Consider the following 17540-nt stretch of genomic DNA (forward strand, 5'->3'; position numbering starts at 1 on the left):
GTGAGTGCTTCGGGTGGGGCGTTGCCATGGTAACCGGGTTGCCCGTGAGCGTATTGTTGAGACTTGTGGGAAGAGTGTGTGTGTGTGTGTTAGGATGGTCCTCACGCCTCATATCTGGAGTTACCCGGACCTCACAAAAATATTGAAACAGGAATGTGTGTGTGTGTGTGTGTAACCATGAGTAAACCTTGAGTAAGTCGATGTGTAATGTGTGTGTGTGTGTGTGTGTGTGTGCGCGCTAACTCGACTTGAAACATTGTTCTCTTTGATGGCAAATTCAGGAATGGCGCTCCACGTCATGCTTTTCAATTCCCAACTAAATTCAGGAATGGCAGTGAACTGTCCTTCACGTTAGCATGAATCCACCTCGTCAAGGAACTTGGACTCATGAAGACATGTTGAGGAAGTTCAAGGTGCTGTAAAAACCGACAACAACGCCCTGAACACGCTCATGCCAGCACACGCGTGTGCATGAGTGTGTGTCTATGCGTCTGCGTGTCAATACGATTGGCGTGTCCGGACACGCCGCGCACACACACGGATATGGTCTTAAAAGCAGAGTGTGTTTGACTTTTTGTAGGATTCCAAGGCGCGGTATGAAGAAGTCAACATGAAGATTTCCTTCTACGCATTATTCTTTGCTTTTAGTGTCGTCACGGCGACGGAAAGTAAGTCACTTTTATTTTTATTTTTCTTCTGACCACGGTGCCATCGGTCGAGTTGTTATCGGATTACAAGTTGACCTTTGACCTTTCAACTCGATTTGCGTGTTGGCGCGAACGCGGCGTCTTTTGTTGTTGTGTTTAACTTGAGGTGCACTTTGAACCTTAACCTGATCTCGAATGTGCTTTTTAGTTCGCATTTTGGACACTTCAAGGAGATTTTGACAGTGTTCTTACAATTACTGTAGGAGGCGCTGTTAGGGTCGACGTCGACAAGGTAGATAGTCAAAAAAGTGTAGAATTAGAACAGTTGATTATGTTGGAAAAATAAACTTGGGGTACTTGCCAATGGACTTTGGTACTAGCTTCTATCACGGTGGTCTCCTTTGTCGCGTTGGCGGTTGTATTTCCAATATTCATGAAGTGGTCGCCACAGGATGGAGGGAAAAAAATAGTTGTTTTCATTTACAACTGATTAATAGTTACTTTCTAATAATATATTTTTTTTTAAAAAGACTGCTATTGTTTATTTTGTCCACTAAAGAATGCACCGACAGCCATTTAAAAAGATTTGAAGCCTTATCTCGATGCATTTGAAGGCAAAATAGAGTGAACGCTGGCGCGTGTGGCTGCCGCTGCTCACCCGCACAAAAAAATTACATGACTGTAAAGTGTCCTTGAGAGTTTTGAAAGGCGCATATAAATGAAATGTATTATTATTATTATTATATGATGCCCGGAAACAGATTTCACAGAAAAGGCTGCTCTGCCTCATTTGCACTGGTAATACACTCATTAAAAATTACTATATAAAGAAATACATTAAAATAAAAAGTCCAATTTAAATTATTATTACAATTGCAATAAATAAACGCGCATATATACAAATAAATAATTTGATGAATAAATAAATATATATTTAATTACAATTACAATAAAAAATACATATATACATACATACAAATAAATAAATGAATAAAGATAGTATATATAAAATTAATAAATGGATAAATAAATGCATACATAAATATTAAATAAACAAATAGATAATTGGATAAACAAACAAATTAAATAAATACATTACAATTAATAAATTAATGAATAAATAAATACATACATAAAAATAAAATACATTAAAAAATAGATAATGGATAAACAAACAAATTACTTAATATTACAAGTATAATAAATACATACAAATAAATAAATACATGGATAAATGGTCAAAAAATAGATAGACAGACAGATACAATGAGTAAGTTAATGAATAAATAAATACATACATTAAAATAAACAAATAGATAAATGGATAAACAAACTAATTAATGAATATATTAATTATTGTAATTCTAAAATATTAATAATATAATTAATAAATAAATAAGCACAAATAAAATAAATAAATACATGGATATAGGGTTAAATAAATAGATAAGATAATAGTAGATAATAAATAAATACATTATAATTACAATTAATACAAATAAAAATAAAATAAATAAACGGATGAACAAATAAATAAACTAATTAAAATTACAATCAAAATTGCAGTTAATAAATGAATACATAAATACATACGTATGAATAAAATAAATAAATACATGGATAAATGGTTAACCAAATAAATAAATGAGTCAATAATTAAATAAACGAATGAATAAAAAATAGATGCATTTATAAATAGATGAATAAATAAATAAATGATATATAGACAGACAGACAGGTAAATAAATCAACAAACAAACACATTTAGAATTGACAAGTCGCTGTGTACAAAAAGGCAACTAAGTGGTCATCAAGGTAAAGCCGAACAAACAATTGAGTGGTCACCAGTCCATGTCATGATTTCCCCTCTCGATGTTTACTTTGCAATTTTTGATAGAACTCCGCTGCGAGTGCAACGGCCGCTCGAGTGTGTGCGTGCACGATGCCCGGGGTCTCCGTTGCGTGGACTGTTCGGGAAACAGCCACGGACGGCAGTGCGAACGTTGCAAAGATGGATTCTACCAACAGGGAATGACTCACAGCTGCCAATCGTGTGCTTGCCACCCCGGAGGTGAGGGTGCCGCCATACGTCAACGTCAAGGTTCCATTTGGGTGCCCATCCCTATCCATGACGCATCCACGACACATCCATGACGCATAGGCCAATGCATGAGTGTTGGGTTAATCATTTAAGCCACAGGTGTCCAAGTCAAGGCCCGGGGGCCAAATCTGGCCTAACAGCTCATTTTATTCGGCCCGCGATAGCAAATCAGACTAAAATTCCATGCTCATTTTTCGAGCTAGCTAGCGATCGAGCTAACTAGCGATCGAGCTAGTGATGGAGAATAAGAAGTTATCATATTTAAAAGTGTCATGCTGTTATATGCTTAGTCAACATGTGTGACTCGAATACACAATTGAAGCACAGACAACCTGGGGTCAATCTGAGGTCAACGGACACAGCTTGTTAAAATGTCATCTTCATCTAGGAGATCTGGCCTTGGACAGAATTTAGGACTCGGGAAACTCCTTTATCACAGGAGTAATTTATGACTTGAAACTCCTTCACAGGAAGAGCTCATTAGCCAGGTTACAAATTTATCAGTTCATGGAAAAGAATGTTTTATTGCTTACGGCTGTTTGTGCTTAGAACTCAAGAGGTGTGGTACAGTAAAGTCTCGTTATATCGATATCGGATATATCGATAGTCCCGGTTATATCGATACTATTTCTATGCACGCACGGAGAAAATTACATGCAAACAGGGTCGGATATATCGATAGTCCCGGTTATATCGATATTTTTTCGGACTCCCTTGAATATCGATATAACGAGACTTTACTGTATTTTAATCAAGAAAAGTAAGTTTTACTAATGTATCACTTTAATTTGCATATGCTCTCAATAAATAGCTTGGAAGAGGGCTGCAGAATTCAGGCATCTGTCATGAATGGCTGCATCTCCTGCCGGCAGTAAAATACAATCTTTCCGGGTTCGAGTCTTTGTCCACAGTGTACGATCGAACATCTCTGACAGCTAGCTAGCGATCGAGCTAGCGAGCGATCAAGCTAGATAGCGACTTTGCTATTTCTATCCAGCTAGCTGACTACTCCCTGACATCACAGGTGTCAAAGTCAAGTCCCGTGGGCCAGATTCTGCCCACCGCATCATTTCATTCGGTCCGCGAAAGCTAATCAAACTTGTGAAATTTCCATGGTGCTTTCTAAGGTCTGAACCAAAATTTCAAATTATGATATGTAAATTACAACAACAGGCATTATTATTGACTTCAAATTTGAAAACTCTAATGGCTTCCCAAAATTCATAACAGACCCTGAGAGGAAACCGCAACTACAAAGGGTCCCATGGCAAAAACTGTCCTAGACACCCTTGATTTAAGCTCTCGAGTCATCAGATATCCAGTCCACAATGTAAAAATCCAGACATGGGTCATTAAGGCGTCTGGTACAAGTGAATCATTCCATTCAGAATCAATCGCACATCCTCGACACTCTAAATCACGGGTCGGTGACTTCGGTCCTGGAGAATTCCTGTTCTAGAAGTTTCCCCTCGACCAATAACACCTTGTTCAAATGATCGGAATCGTTACTAAGCATTTATAGCAGCAGTTAGGGATTCGGTGAGTCGGTCTCAGGGGTTCGATGGTCCTCCGCCGCACAGGTCCACCCCTCAGTCTAGTCTGTAGTTAGTAGGCCCAGTCATTGAAAGTAAGGTTCAGTGAATATAAAACTGGTGGGGTTCGGTGCCTCCAACCAGATTAAGAACCAATGATTTACAGAATTCACTGATGCAGCTAATCTCATTTTGGACACCCGTACTCATGACACTGGATTTTTCAGTGGACATTTAAGCGAACTATCAACAGAAAGTCAAGTACATGAGACGGACTCCCTTATCGTGTGACGATGGACTCAGAATGATTCCTGGTGTTCCTCTAGGTTCCGTGAGCAGTAGTTGTGACAGCAGAGGGCGTTGTACCTGCAGGGAAGGAGTCACTGGACCAAAGTGTGACCTCTGTCCCCATGGACCCATTGGTCCCCAAGGATGTTCTCCAAGGTTAACACCAAAATATGACATTTCAACGTTGTTTTCTTCCTTTACGACTTTCTCTTGTTCTTGTTCCCGTTCTTCTGCCTCGCAGACGACGACCCAGGCAGGATTCCAGGAGTGCATTCTGTTTTTGTTATGGTCATAGTAGCCAATGTTCTCCTCAGTCGGCGTTCAGCGTTGACAACATCTCGTCCACCTTTGAACATGGTAAGTTTTTCGTCATTAAGACCTGTCGGAAGGAAACTGATTGGTCCCGTTTGCAGGGCCCGACGGTTGGAAGGCGGCAACGTCTCACGGCTTAACCCCGGTGGATGTTCACTCCCGCTGGTCCCCCAAGTACAAGGACATAGAGGTGATCTCCAGAAACAGTCTGCCGGTTTACCTGTATGCGCCAGGTGTGAACAGACCCGCAACCCACTTGGGTCTAGACCCAACCTAACACCTTGCACTTCCCAAGACTTCCTGTCCTCCAGACCTTGTGAAAATGTGTCTTTCACGCAGCTTCTTACCTGGGCAACAAGGTCCTGAGTTACGGTCACAACTTGTCCTTCTCGCTGCGTCTGGACCGCGGTATCCGACACCCGTCCATCAATGATGTGGTACTGGAAGGTTCCGGTCAACGGGTATCAGCCTCTCTGGGCGACCTGAGCTCTATCGTTCCTTGTGGACAAAAGATCAACTACACTTTCAGGTTAGAATGCTACGAACACAATTAGCTTGCGGCTGCCGTGGGAGCTTGTTCTGGAAAAGAAAAGAACATTCCAGGCGGCAAGTAGAAACAAACCAGGAATTTCAACCGCTCGCATGGTTCAGTCATGACTCGCTGTACTTCCCAATTTTTAAAAGAGTTGATGAAAGGCTTTGTGGCTTAGATCATGGCTGCCACCTTTGAGGTGTTTTGGGTGGGGAAAGACAAGAAAATCAGTTTTCTGGACCATCAGCGCCTTCAAGGCCTTCTCTGTTGGCCTAAAACTGAACTGCCTAAGTCTGAATCACAGACTGATGACTGAAATCAACCTGGACGCCTTCAAAATCAGTTCTGCTGGCCCTGTAGCATCAAATCAGTGTCGATCAAACCGTTGCTTTAACCAGTCAGATCTTGGCGTCGGTGACACCAAGCACTTCTCGCAGTTCTTATTTCCTAGCTGACGCTACCCTCTAGTGGACTTGTAGTCAATCACGTTTTATATGAGTCGCAGTCGCAGCTGCAGTAAAGGTTGTATGGTCATCAAATAGTTATTACGGGTTGGTTTGATTCAGACATAGCACTACTGAAGGCCTAGCTGTGAAATGCATGCCTCTCCACTGGTTTTTGGTCAAACTATAATCCCAAATAATTGGATGATACTCTCTTTTCTGGCATCAGACTGGACGAGCAGCCCGGCAGCAGATGGCGGCCTCAGCTCACCCCTTCCCAATTCCAGACCCTCCTCCAAAACCTGAGCGCCATCAAGATACGAGCCACTTTCGGAGAAAGAGGTGAACCTTAGAACCTTAGATCTTGGATACAACCTGCGCACTCAACTCTTGTTCGTTCCTAGGACGTGGTTACCTTGACAATGTCAATCTGGTCTCGGCAAAGCGGGGCGAGGGCACCCCAGCCCAGTGGGTGCGGACCTGCGTCTGTCCCACGGGATACGAGGGAGACTTCTGTCAGCAATGCTCAGCCGGTTTCAAACGGCAAAGTCCGACGGACGGAGCGTTCAGCCCTTGTGAGCCCTGCAGCTGCAAGGGGGGTGACTGCGACCCACAGACGGGTGAGTGCTATCCAGCAGACGAGACGCAGACCTGCTCGGATGGCTTCTACTGGGACTTCTGGCTTCGACGCTGCATCCCATGTCCATGTGCCGACGGAGTGTCCTGCTCGCTGATTCCCGGTTCGACGCGACCGCAGTGTCAAATGTGTCCGCCTGGAACCACAGGTGAGTCGACGAAAGATGACATAAGATGGGACATCACGCATTGTTTGGCTTTTGTAACCGTTTCCTGGTGGCGTGCGCTCAGGACTTCGGTGTGACGAGTGTCGAGAAGGATTTTTACGGCTCGCCAGGAGGGGGCGCTGGAGGGTGGAAGCCCTGCCGACCCTGCCGGTGCAACGGCCACATTGACGTCAACGTGGCGGGAAGTTGCGATCGAACCAGTGGTGAATGCCTCAAGTGTATCAACAACACAATGGGTCGCTACTGCGACATATGCTTACCCAACTTTTACCGCCGCAACCTGAACGATGCCTGCAGACGTAAGTTACTTCAACCAAGCTGACATGTCAACGAATTATCAGGTTTTGTGGACGCTTGCGTTTGTTTCCGTTGGTGCAGGATGTGACTGCGATCTTCAGGGCTCCGATTCGGGACAGTGTGATGACAACGGTGAATGCCGCTGTCGACCGGGATTTGAAGGTCCAAAGTGTCAGTCATCGCGGGAGTGTCCCTCTTGTTTTAATGGAGCCAAAGCCAAGGTGAGAGACCATCTTGGATCATTGAGGAGCCTACAAGCCACACTCCGAGCTATCTCAGCTATCACTTTCTTTCATGTGCGATTTTCCAGATGGAGGAATTAGTTCTCAAACTTCAGCAGTTGGAAATACAGAACTCTCAGACTGGTGGAGGACCGAATACTGGCAACAACGCCAATGTGGAGACCGTGCTGAACGCGGCCCAGAAACTGATGGACAACCTGGAGCTTGACGTCGAGCAACTGTCTGGTGCGACGTCGTCACTTATTTTGCGACTGTTAGACTTCTTGAGCCGTGATACGTCATCTAAATCCCACCTGTGACGTTCTACAGACCTGGATAAACGTCTGCAGGACAGTCTGAAGTCCATCAACCGTACTCGTCTTTCCGAGGAACAGGATGTCCAGAACGTGGCCGATGCCACCGATGACATCAAGAAACGCAAACAAACTTACACGACCAAAGCAGATAAGCTTCAGACTTTAATGGAGGACATGAAACGTAAACTGGCCGAGGCCAAGACAAGTCTCCGATCAGCTGTAAGACCTTAGCTCACATTTGTACTGGTACAGAAGGTGTCAGCTGACTGGATTTAGCCATGTAGTGGCAATTCTGACAATGAAGTAGCAAGGACTTGGATGTTAAACCACTCTAATGTATTTTTGTCATTCCTGTCAGGAGTTACCAGCTGGAGATGCGCCTCTCGTTCCAAACATTTTCTCGTCGTTGGCGCAGACTGCAACGGGATTGGCTGAGAAGTACGTGCACCGGCGACTCATCAACACAATTTTGGTAAACTTGTTTGGCTGATTCATTCTGGATCTGTCAGACATCAGACAAAGGCGCTGGCAGTGGAGGGAGCTGCCAACCAAGCCCTGGGGGACTCCGAGAAAAGTCTGGAACTGATGCGGAACCTTGTCACCAAAGGAAAAAATGTCAAAGATTTGATTGGAGGAGTAAAAACGGTGTATGTTGTTGTTTCATTCCATCAAATGTTCAATTAGGAGTTGCGCCTCAGTGTTGTTTTGATGGCCTGGGCGTACAGTGATACCTCGGTTTACGAACCCTTTGGTTTACGAACTTTGCGGTGTACGAACGTTACATTTATGAAAAATTTACCTTGGCATACAAACTTTAACCACAGCACATTTATGATACATAAAGGTATATTTTGTGTAGTTTTAAGGCTTAGAAAATTAGAATGGAGAAAAATATGTTTTATGGGGACCTGGGAACGGATTATTCTCATTTTAATGGTTTCCTATGGGTAATTAATTTTTGGGATACACACTTTTCGCCTTACACACTCTGTCTAGGAACCAATTATGTTCGTACTTCCTTAGGTACGACGGGATGGCAGGGCGGGTCAAAGGCTTGGAAAACCAGGCGATCCGCGTGGGTGACGAGGCCAAGGTGGAGAGTACCAAGGCCTACGGTATGCTGGACGACATCAACAGGATGACCAGAGACATCCCGCTAGCCCTGACGGTCAGTCAGTCGGTTCATCTTTGGTTTACAGTAACTCTTTCCCTGGTCTTTGATGATTGCTGGACTTTCTTCACAATTTGGACAACCAATAATTAATAATAATACTTATCAATTTGATTTCTAAGCGCCTTTCAAAACTCTCAAGCTCAACCCGGAAGTAAATAGAAAGCTAGCTATCCAGCTAGTAGATAGCTAATAGATAGCCAACAGATCGCTCACTAGATAGCTAGCCACCTAGATAGCTATATATCCAGCTAGCTAGATAGTTAGTTAGCGAATACACTGAATGTCACTAAAATACACAGATAGAAAGCTAGCTAGCCAGCTAGTAGATAGCTAATATAGTCAACAGCTCGCTAAATAGCTAGTCACCTAGATAGCCATATAGCTAAAGCTAGCTAGCCAGCTAGTAGATAGCTAATAGATAGCCAACAGATCGCTCGCTAGATAGCTAGCCACCTAGATAGCTATATATCCAGCTAGCTAGATAGTTAGTTAGCTAATACACTGAATGTCACTAAAACACACAGATAGAAAGCTAGCTAGCCAGCCAGTAGATAGCTATTAGATAGTCAACAGATAGCTCGCTAGATAGCTAGTCACCTAGATAGCCATATAGCTAAAGCTAGCTATCCAGCTAATAGATAGCCAACAGATCGCTCGCTAGATAGCTAGCCACCTAGATAGCTATATATCCAGCTAGCGAGATAGTTAGTTAGCTAATACACTGAATGTCACCAAAATACACAGATAGAAAGCTAGCTAGCCAGCTAGTAGATAGCTAATAGATAGTCAACAGATAGCTTGCGAGATAGCTAGTCACCTAGATAGCCATATAGCTAAAGCTAGGTAGCCAGCTAATAGATAGCCAACAGATCGCTCGCTAGATAGCTAGCCACCTAGATAGCTATATATCCAGCTAGCTAGATAGTTAGTTAGCTAATACACTGAATGTCACTAAAATACGCAGATAGAAAGCTAGCTAGCCAGCCAGTAGATAGCTATTAGATAGTCAACAGATAGCTCGCTAGATAGCTAGTCGCCTAGATAGCCATATAGCTAAAGCTAGCTATCCAGCTAATAGATAGCCAACAGATCGCTCGCTAGATAGCTAGCCACCTAGATAGCTATATATCCAGCTAGCGAGATAGTTAGTTAGCTAATACACTGAATGTCACTAAAATACACAGATAGAAAGCTATCTGGCCAGCTAGTAGATCGCTATTAGATAGTCAACAGATAGCTCGCGAGATAGCTAGTCACCTAGATAGCCATATAGCTAGTTTACAATGATGTGACGGGCCAGATTTGGCCTGCAGGCCTTGACTTTGAAAGCGGTTTCCTAAAAATGTCTTCAACATCCCTTCCGTCGCATTCAGGGAGACACGGACGCCATGGCGGCCAAGCTGGGCCTTCTGAAGAAGGCTGTAGATGGGAATGTAGCAGGCTTCACTGCATTGCGGGACGACATAGGACAAGACACCGTCGCCGTCCGGGATCTGCTGGAGCAAGGGAGGGATGCTATGCAGGTAAGGAAGCATTTTGCGGGTATTCATGTCACGTTCTGAATGGTGACGTTAGCCTCGCTAGCTGTAGCATTCCCCTTTCTCCAAGCCTGATTTGCCTCATATTATAACAATACATTTCATTTATAAGCACCTTTCAAAGCTCTCAAGGTCACTTTACAGTCACAGGATACGTTTTTCTGTGGGTGAGCAGCGGCAGCCACACGCGCCAGCGTTCACTCAATCCGGAAGTAACTCAAATAGATAGAAAGCTATCTAGCTAATGAATAGCTAATAAATAGCTAATAGATAGCCAACAGCTAACAGCCAGCCTAATTGATAGCCAGATATCCGCCAGCTATATAGCTAACAGCCAGCCAGCTAGACAGCTAATAGCTAGCCAGCTAGATAGCCAGATATCTAATAGATAGCTAACTACCGAGCTATCTATTTGCTATTTTTAAGCTATCTAATAGCTGTCTAGCTGGCTATCCGGCTAGCTATCTAGCTAGCTATGCATTAGCTATCTAGCTAGCTATTTGGCTATCTATCTAACAGCTATCTAATGGCTGTCTAATAGCTATCTACTAGCTGTGTAGCTGGCCTGCTAGCTAGCTATCTAATAGCTACTGTATCTATTAGCTAGCTATTAGCTAGCTAGCTTTCTATTTATTTGAGTTACTTCCGGATTGAGTGAACGCTGGCGCGAGGTACTGCCGCTGCTCACCCACCGAAAAACTTATCATGTGACTGTAAAGTGACCTTGAGAGTTTTGAAACACCACTTATAAATGAAATTTATTATTATTATTAATAGGTAATACATAGCTAATAGCTATCCAATCAAAGACTGACTTTTCAAGAATAGATGGACATCATTCAGAAAGATTGGACAGCTTGACCAGTTTTCTTCCATCCTATTCCAGCCTTCTGTATGATTGATCAATTTCTGATCAATCAATGCCCAAGTTCACGCTTTTATTCTGAAAATCGCCAGGAAGTGGAGTTAGCCTGATGTCATGTGATCACATTGTTGCAGGACATGGATGTGCTAACAGGCAAAGTGGATGCGGCATATGCTGACACTAAGGGCGCGGTACAGCGCATCAATAGCAACACCAACAAACTGGACGGCGCCCTCGGTACTTTGAGAGGTAAACAAAGTCACACGAAGACGAAAAATCCGTCTCCTGTCCTGTCCTGTCCTGTCCGTCTTCACGGCATCGTATCCGTCCTCAGGATTTGACCAGCAGATTGTCAATAGCCAAGCGCAAGCTGACGCCGCCATTAAGCGACTTCCTGCTATCAATGCGACCATTCAGAGGGCTGCCAAGAACAACGTGGAGACACGGGGCCTGCTGGACGCCGTGTCCGCTGACTCGGACGGGGCCATGGCGTCCATTAATCGACTGGAGAGCCTAATCCCCAGTCTGGAGGTATTTTTGGAGATTGTCCAAGTGCCATTTTTTGGCCAATTTTGCCAGATCACTTTCAGGCGATTAAGAAATATTGTTTTGGAGATCTGGATTTGGGATTTAGTAGGAAAAAAGACGGCTGGAAATCGGCTATGTCCACTCCCATAATGGCGCAGACCTCCCTATTGTTTTGGAGATCGGAGCTGGGATTTATTGCGAAAAAATGGTTGGAATTTGGCTATGTCCACTCCTATAATGGCGCAGACCTCCCTATTATTTTGGCGAGCTGGGATTTATTGGGAAAAAATGGTTGGAATTTGGCTATGTCCACTCCTATAATGGCGCAGACCTCCCTATTATTTTGGCGATCTGGGATTTAGTGGGAAAAAAAAGATGGCTGGAAGATGGCTATGTCCACTCCCATAATTGCGCAGACCTCCCTGTTGTTTTGGTGATCTGGATCTGGGATTTAGTGGAAAAAAAGATGGCTGGAAGTTGGCGATGTCCACTCCCATAATGGCGCAGACCTCCCTATTATTTTGGAGATCTTGATCTGGGATTTATTGGGGAAAAAATGGTTAGAAGTTGGCTATGTCCACTCCTATAATGGCGCAGACCTCCCCATTGTTTTGGAGACCTGGATCTGGATTTGGATATGGGATTTAGTGGTAAAAAAAAGATGGCTGGATGTCAGCTGTGTCCACTCCCATAACGGCGCATACCTTCCTATTGTTTTGGTGATCTGGAGCTGGGATTTAGTGGAAAATAAAAGATGGTTGGAAGATGGCTATGTCCACTCCCATAATAGCGCAGACCTCCCTATTGTTTGAGAGATCTGGATCTGGGATTTACTGTGGAAAAAAATGGATGGATGTCCACTCCCATAATGGCGCAGACCTCCCTATTATTTTGGAGATCCTACTTGCAGTTGTTAAAAGTGAGCCCCTAAGTGACAAAAATATCTATTTTAAACTTTCCAGGGAGCCATCAAGTCCACACCGCCTCTCGGAAACGAAGTGGGCGAGTTTCATGACGCTGCCAAAGAACTTCGGGTGCTAGCCGGCGACGTCGGCGCAGATGTCGCCGGGCAGCTTGACAACGCCAGGAACTTGGAAGCGGACGCCGTGCAGGTGAGCCGTCGACTCTCCACTGGTGAAAAGGTAGTGACGGAAAAGTGACGCTTTTTGAACCGTATAGACTGGCGACGCTGCCGCCGCCGCCATGAGGAACGCCAAACAGGCCAGAGATGCTGTCGGGCGGATGCTACGAGACATCGCCGCCGGGCTGGCTGGCATCAGTAAGAAGCCTGCTCAATCTCATTTGGTTTCTCTCTCTCTCTCTCTCTCTCTCTCTCTCTCTCTCTCTCTCTCTCTCTCTCTCTCTCTCTCTCTCTCTCTCTCTCTCTCTCTCTCTTCTCCCCATCCCTACTTCCCCCCACTGTTTCTGTCAATATATCTGTCTCTCTCTCCCCCTTCCTTTCTCTCACTATACAATACTGTACTGTACAGTGAGACCTCAATTTACGAACTTAATTGGTTCCCAGACAGAGTGTGTAAGGCGAAAAGTGTGTATCTCAAAAAAAAAATTCCCATAGGAAACCATTAAAAAGGGAATAATCCGTTCCCTGGTTTCCATAAAATATACTTTTCAACTAATTAAGCCTAAAAAACTACACACAACATACCTTATTATATGTATAATAAATGTGCTATTGTATTGTAATGAAAGAAATACGCTGCATTAAATCATAAAGTCACTTTATTTACATTTGTGATGGTCATTGATGGCTTGATGGAATGGCGTTGGAGGTCAAAGGGAATTGCTGTTTGGAAAGAGAGGCGCATTACATGAGGACTGTAATTAAAGAAATAAACTGTGCTGTAAAATGTAAACAGTTTTATTGACCTTTTTGATGGTCATTGATGGCTTATGGAAGGAGAGTCACCTTCCATAAGGACTGTTGGTAACTTAACCTCTGGTGCCGTTCGGTCGTGTGCTTCCGCCACAGATCACTCCGCCAGCCGTGGTGGGTGTGTATTATGAAAATAGTGCTTATTATAAGGTTTAATTTTCATAAATTTGATGTTTGTAAGACGAAAAGTTTGTAAGTTGAGGTCTCACTGTATATGCTTTACATTGTAATTGTTGTAATTGGCGCCCTCTAGAGGCCTTGGAGCGCTTAGCAGCCGCCTCACGTCGAATTATGTGCCCAAAAAAATCCTCACTTTTTTAGCCTTCATTTGGGGCTCGGGCTACCCTGGGGAGTGCGTGTTCCCATTTTAAGAAGCAATCCGACCTCTGCCCTTTTCTTACCGTCCCGCAGACCAACCGGGCACGTTGGACCCGAAGCGCCTTCAGGAACTGGAGAACTCGATGGCGGCGGCTCGTCGAAATGTGGTAAACAATCTGGAGCCTCAGTTGAGAGACGCCATCGAGCGCGACGAGGCCCAGCGCCGTCGACTGGCCATGTTAGACAGCGACATCGACGCCATCTTGTGGGACATCGCCAACCTGGAGGACATTTTGAAGACGGTGCCCAGCGGATGCTTCAACAGCCCCCCGATCGAGAAAGCCTAAAATGGTGTGCAACTTTGTTTTTTTTTTTCACATGACGTTCCTTGGGGAAGCTACTTGCCTTTTTTTTCACATACACGGTCCTCGCCGTGACATCCATTGCCGCTGTTTCGATCTGAATTTCTTCCCGTCATTTTAGAGCGTTTAGATTAGCCAACAAACAGCTCCTGTTTGGAATTTCCTGGGAAGGTGGATGCTAATGGAGATGAAAGCCTTCCCCCTGCTGGCCAAAACACGCACAGTCGCAGTTTCCTGCCTTATGTTTCCTATTTATAGAATAACCTGTCCATACTTTTAATAATAATCATCATCATAATAATAATATTTAATTTCTAAGCGCCTTTCAAAACCCTCAAGGTCACTTTACAGTCACAGGATAAGTTTTTCTGTGGGTGAGCAGCGACAGCCACTCGCGCCAGCGTTGACTCAACCCGGAAGTTAGTCAAATGGATAGAAATCTAACTAGCTAGCTAATATATAGCTAATTGATCGCTAGCTAGCTGGAAAGATAGCTAATATAAAGCCCGTTAGCTACCCAGCTAGCCGATAGATAGCTAACAGATAGCCAGCTAGCTAATAGATAACTAATAAATAGCTAGCTAGCTGGATAAATAGCTAATAGATAGCCAGCCAGCTATCCAGCCAGTTAGCTAATATATAGCTAATTGATCGCTAGCTAGCTGGAAAGATAGCTAATATAAAGCCAGTTAGCTAGCCAGCCAGCCAATAGATAGCACAGATAGCCAGCTAGCTGGATAGATAGCAAATAACCAGCCAGATAGCCAATAGATAGCCAGCCACCTTGCTAGCTAATATATAGCTAATTGATCGCTAGCTAGCTGGAAGGATAGCTAATATAAAGCCAGTTAGCTAGCCATCCAGCCAATAGATAGCTAACAGATAGCCAGCTAAATAATATATGGCTAATAGATAGCTAGCTAGCTGGATAGATATCTATTAGATAGCCAGATAACTAGCTAGCTAGCCAATAGATAGCTAATATATAGCCAGCTAACTAGACAGCCGGCCAATAGTAGATAGCTAAGTTAGTGGCCATTAACTCATTCACTACCACTCACAAAGTTATTCGGGACCCTGCTTCCCCAAGCCCAAAGCGCCGGTCAGACCTCCGAAAATGTCTTTCATCACGTTATCAATACGATAAATATCAATAAAAAGGCTTTCGACCCAGCGTTTGTTCTCGTGAGGATTTTAATCAATCCGTCAAAAGTCATGCCACAAAGCACAAGCGGAGTGTCATCATGCTGCAACGGTCAACATCGACACCGACAAGCAGACGTTCACGCAGGCTTTTGTTTTGAAAAGCCAATCCGTTCACGGAATCTTTTACTTTGAAAAACGATCCATTTAATATGACCATACTTTGAAAAAAGTGGATCTTTGTCCCCCCCCCAAAAAAGCTTGTAAGTCTTACATTCCCTCTAAATTGACGTTGAATGTTTTAAAAAGGGTCATATTGTGTGATAGAGAAGATCCATCCCTCTGGTTGCCATGGTAATGAAACCAGGGCTCTCCATTTTTGGAACAGTATGTGAGGAACCAATTTTACAGTGGAAATACGCTATTTAAAATAATATTTCTGCGTTGCATCAAGGAAAAGGTTTCTTCAACCGTCATCTGTACTTCTTTGAAGGTCTCGGACGTTTCGCTCCTCATCCGAAGAGCTTCGTCAGAGAACTAATGTTGCGCTGGTAACTTTGGCCTTATATACTGTATATCCGTAATGGACAGAGATGGGGGAGCTGTAGAATACTCCCCTGATTTGTCCTATCCAATTAATTCAAATTTTCTTTCCCTGGCTCTGATTGCCTCATTAGCTCTGGTATCACTTCATTAGCATGGCTAAGCCTATGGCTTATAAATGAAATGTATTATTATTATTATGTGGTAACGATTTAAGAAGTCTGTTGTTACAACAGACTATATACAGGTAACATCCGACTTACAACCGAGTTCCGTTCCGACCAAACGGTCGTAAGTTAAAATGGTCGTAAGTCGAAATCCATTCAAAATGTTGAATAGAGACTCGGAGGCTAAATAACTCGCAAACTCCCAGCTTTGGTGCCATCACACGGTCGATTGCTGTGCGAGTGTGAGATGCTAGCTGGCTGGCCAAAATTGTCGTACGCGTTGCCGGGCGTTGCGGTGCCAGCCGTAGAATTAAAATTAAAAAAATTGGGTCTGGAGGTCGTAGTCGTAAGTACGGATGGTCTTAAGTCAAGCCGGTCGTAAGTTGGATGTTACCTGTATAGGGCCACAACTAATATATTTATCAGAATCAGAAAACCTTTATTCGTCCCATAATGGGGAAATTTGCATGGGCCAGAGTTACCAGCACAACTTTAGTTCAATGAGGAGCCAATCGTCCGACACCTTCAAAGAAGTACAGATGTCGGCTGAAGAAACCGAACACAGACTAAGCGTTGCATTATCAAACTATTTTACCGAAAGTATGCCGCAAATCAGACCAGACTCTCTTGAAATCGGAAAGAAAAACACAAGATACCAACGTGAACGCAATATGAAGAAATACCCAGTTAAAGGTTCTCCAATGACATCCAACAGGGGGCGCTGTTACAACCAATCGCTTCAAGCTAGCGGCAAGCGTTGGCTAATGTGCTAATTGACTTTGAAACGGGTGTATACATTACAAGTTTGAATCAGTTCTGTATTCATACATCTGCTAAGTAGATGAAAAACAATATGTGGCGCTAAAATAAACCCGTAACATCCGTGCCCTATGAAATCCAACACGCTTATATGCGTCAATCTTAAAACCTGTTTTTACAGTTAAAAGACAATACAGTGATAACTCAGCTTACCAACTTAAATGGTTCCCAGAAAGTGTGTGTAAGGTGAAAAGTGTGTCTTCCAAACATTAATTTCCCATAGGAAACCATTAAAATGAGAATAATCCGTTCCCAGGTCCCCATAAAACATAATTTTCTACTAAATAAGACTTAAAAGTACACAAACTATACCTTATTTTATGTATAATAAATGTGCTATTGTATTTGAATTAAATAAGTAAACTGTACGGTATAATAAAGTCGTTGTATTTACCTTTGTGATGTTCGTTAATGTAGTTGCCTCTTGATGATATCCGAGTGAATTTGCCATTTTTTCTCGGCGATAATAGCCTCACTCACACTGTCCCCTGCTAGCTGCTTTTCATTAATGCAAATCAACAGAACTTTTTCAACCTCTTCTATTGCCTGAGACCGTTATTATTATTATTATTATGATTATTATTATTATTATTATTATTATTATTATTATTATTATTATTCGTTGTACTAAGTTCATCCTTTCTACTTGATATCTAATTTAAAGCAGATTCTTTACTTACAGACAGTGTAGGTCCT

General features: G+C 43.3%; 1 protein-coding gene across 1 annotated transcript; it reads left to right on the forward strand.

The window, feature by feature from the left end:
* Positions 1-268: 268 nt before the first annotated feature.
* Positions 269-17252, forward strand: lamc2 (laminin, gamma 2). Its single transcript, XM_089007776.1, is given in 23 exon segments — positions 269-413; positions 581-668; positions 2545-2718; positions 4607-4724; positions 4810-4925; positions 4982-5113; positions 5220-5409; positions 6085-6197; positions 6260-6640; positions 6723-6751; positions 6753-6957; positions 7037-7176; positions 7266-7422; positions 7507-7712; positions 7852-7931; positions 8003-8140; positions 8517-8661; positions 10041-10190; positions 11205-11319; positions 11405-11601; positions 12561-12710; positions 12778-12877; positions 13904-17252. Coding segments are annotated over 23 exon segments (3435 nt in total). The 5' UTR covers positions 269-356; the 3' UTR covers positions 14158-17252.
* The last annotated feature ends 288 nt before the right edge of the window (positions 17253-17540 follow it).

This window comes from Hippocampus bargibanti, linkage group LG11 (genome assembly GCF_051943395.1).
Source record: "Hippocampus bargibanti isolate YZ-2025 linkage group LG11, ASM5194339v1, whole genome shotgun sequence".
Taxonomy (NCBI): Eukaryota; Metazoa; Chordata; class Actinopteri; order Syngnathiformes; family Syngnathidae; genus Hippocampus; species Hippocampus bargibanti.